At 42.8% G+C, this 2,423-nt stretch overlaps 1 protein-coding gene across 1 annotated transcript in view; it reads right to left on the bottom strand.

Moving 5' to 3' along the window:
- The window catches only part of LOC107091986, an 11,917-nt gene extending 9,682 nt beyond the window's left edge, over window positions 1–2,235 (bottom strand). Inside the window, exon 1 of the mRNA XM_015386248.1 lies at window positions 2,100–2,235. Within this exon, the coding sequence (XP_015241734.1) occupies window positions 2,100–2,235 (136 nt within the window). The remainder of the gene's footprint in view (window positions 1–2,099) is intronic.
- Between the last annotated feature and the right edge of the window lie 188 nt (window positions 2,236–2,423).

The raw sequence follows: 2,423 nt of genomic DNA, 5'->3' as shown, positions 1-2,423 counted from the left end.
AAAAAAAAAAAAAAAAAAAAAAATAGAAAAACATTGGTTTTTTTTTCATCTTTTACATTGGAATTAATGGAAACCTAATGATTTCTCAAGGTGGTGTCCAAGTGTCTAAAGTGTCCAAGTGTCTAACTAAAGCCAGCTTCACTGCAAGCAGTTCTCTGTCTGTGTCAGTTCTCTGAGCACCTCATTAACCAGATTCTGAAAAACTGCACACGCATTAGTGGGCCCAAAAGAAATCACCAAATTGTCATGGCCAGTATTGAAAGCAATCTTCCATTCGTCATCCTCACAAACGCGGACCAGGTGGTAAGCATTGCGGAGATCCAGCTTGAAAAAAAATGTTTGCCCCCTGAATTTGGTCAAAAGCTGAGTTTATCAGACGTATGGGGTAGCGATTCTTGATCATGATGTTGTTTAGACCCCTGTAATCTATACATGGCCTGAAGGAACCATCCTTCTTCCCCAGAAAAAGAAACCAGCACCAGCAGGGGAAGAGGAGGGACAGATAATGCCAGCTCTAAGTAATTCAGAGATATATTTTTCCATGGCGAGAGTTTCAGGAACAGATAAAAAAAAACTAACCTAACCCTAGGCCGTGGGTCGAAAACCTGCGGCTCCGGAGCCGCATCTGGCTCTTTAGCGTCCCCTTTCGGCTCCCTCAAGCTTTTTTAAAGATTTATGAAAATCTATATATATATATTTTTTAATATGATGTGCAGGAGGTCAAACAAAAATGAATTGTTTTTCAATACTGTAAACATTTGTATAATAAATAAATTGAAACAATAATTTGCATCATAGCCATATAGATCAGTGGTCACAACTTGCAACAAACCAGCGTGGCGTGGTGCCAGGCAAACAAAGCGGTGGGTGTGTCTCGGACCATGAATTACAAATTGTAAAATTTGAAGATAGCTAATGAGAAAAGAGGATTCAAAGAATGGAGCCAATCATTTGCTTTCATTATTAATGTGGAAGGATTGCCCGCATTTTTGCTTTGTAATGAGAGGTTGCCAAAAAATAAAAATAAAAATTTAGAAAGGCATTTCCTGGGAAATCTAAATATGCAGCCGATCACCAAGCTGGGAGTGAGAGAAAAAGTGTGATTGCAGAACTTCTGGATAAATTAGAGGAGCACAAAGAAATGGATTGCATCTCCAAACTCCACTACTGCTGCTAGTTTGGTTACAAGGATGGAAAGCCGTCCACAGATCAAACAGGTAACGCTCTGATACAGGGATGTGAACGTTCTTCCATTTTTTTCCCCAAATCCTAAAAATATGAATCACACCAAGAAACGCTGGTGACGGAGGATGTGGGATTTCAGAATTAGAGAGCACTGCTCTGATGGATGTCAGTTCCTGCTTGGTTCCTAATGACTCACTCAGCTCCTCCCAACAGAAACACGTCCACCATAGAAAGATTCCTTTATCGTGTTTCTATAATTTCATCAATGCAGCAAAACCTAAACTGCGCAGTGAAGGGCAGTGAAGCGGCGCGCGGTGAATTCCACGCGGTGAGAGCATTCTCTGCTACTCCCTCACCTCATGCTGCATTGTGAAATTTGCTTCAGGATAAACATTTCACCATGAATGTTTATTATATATTTAAGCCCACATAGTCCTTTTCCATAGTGGTATAGTAATACACTTGTGTTGCCAAACGAGGCTTATATAAGACTTTTACATTTTTCCGGCTTCAGACAGATTCATTTTTTGTTTTTTTTTTGGTCCAATATGGCTCTTTGAGCAGTTTGGGTTGCCGACCCCTGCCCTAGGGGGTGTGGTTCCTGGCAGAAAATCAATCCTGCAATCATAAGGCCTGTGTGGAGGCAGAGAGGTTGCTCTGCTTTTATTGAAAACCTCCAGGAAATTGTGATACTCCACAGGAACCTTAGATTCAGGGTAATAATCATCATCCTCACTCTTAACGGAGGATTCTGACAGTGTAGACAGGAACAAGACAGGAAGTAGCCCAACCTAAAACTTCCAACTTCTGCTAGTCGATGTGTAAATTGTGCTTGGTTAGCCAGGTCAAGCCCAAAACGACTGGAACCTGAGGAGAGGCAATGATTATGAAGGAAATGCTCTCAGCATGTTTACCACCCACAACTAGCTGGACCAGCTCTGTCATAAGAGATGACCGGTTGAGCTCATGGCCATCTAAGGCTAGTACCTTGTGGGTGTCCTTTGAGGGAAGGAGCTTAATGCCGAGTTGTCTGGCCAGGTCCCCATCCATAAACTTGTGGTCTTCTCCAGAGTCCACAAACGCTGAAAGACTATGACTGAAAGCACCGACAGAAATAGTCACAGGGAGCAGGAGTTCTGGGGAGGCAGACAGTCTAGCTTGGCTCAGCGGGATCCTCCCTGGTCCTACTGAGCCTTCCCTCTTAACTGGGCAAAATCTCACCCAGTGACCCTCACCAC

Source organism: Cyprinodon variegatus, unplaced genomic scaffold, assembly GCF_000732505.1.
Source record: "Cyprinodon variegatus isolate N-32 unplaced genomic scaffold, C_variegatus-1.0 Scaffold361, whole genome shotgun sequence".
Taxonomy (NCBI): domain Eukaryota; kingdom Metazoa; phylum Chordata; class Actinopteri; order Cyprinodontiformes; family Cyprinodontidae; genus Cyprinodon; species Cyprinodon variegatus.
The sequence above is the reverse complement of the archived record's forward strand: the minus strand, read 5'-3'. Positions and strand labels throughout refer to the sequence as shown.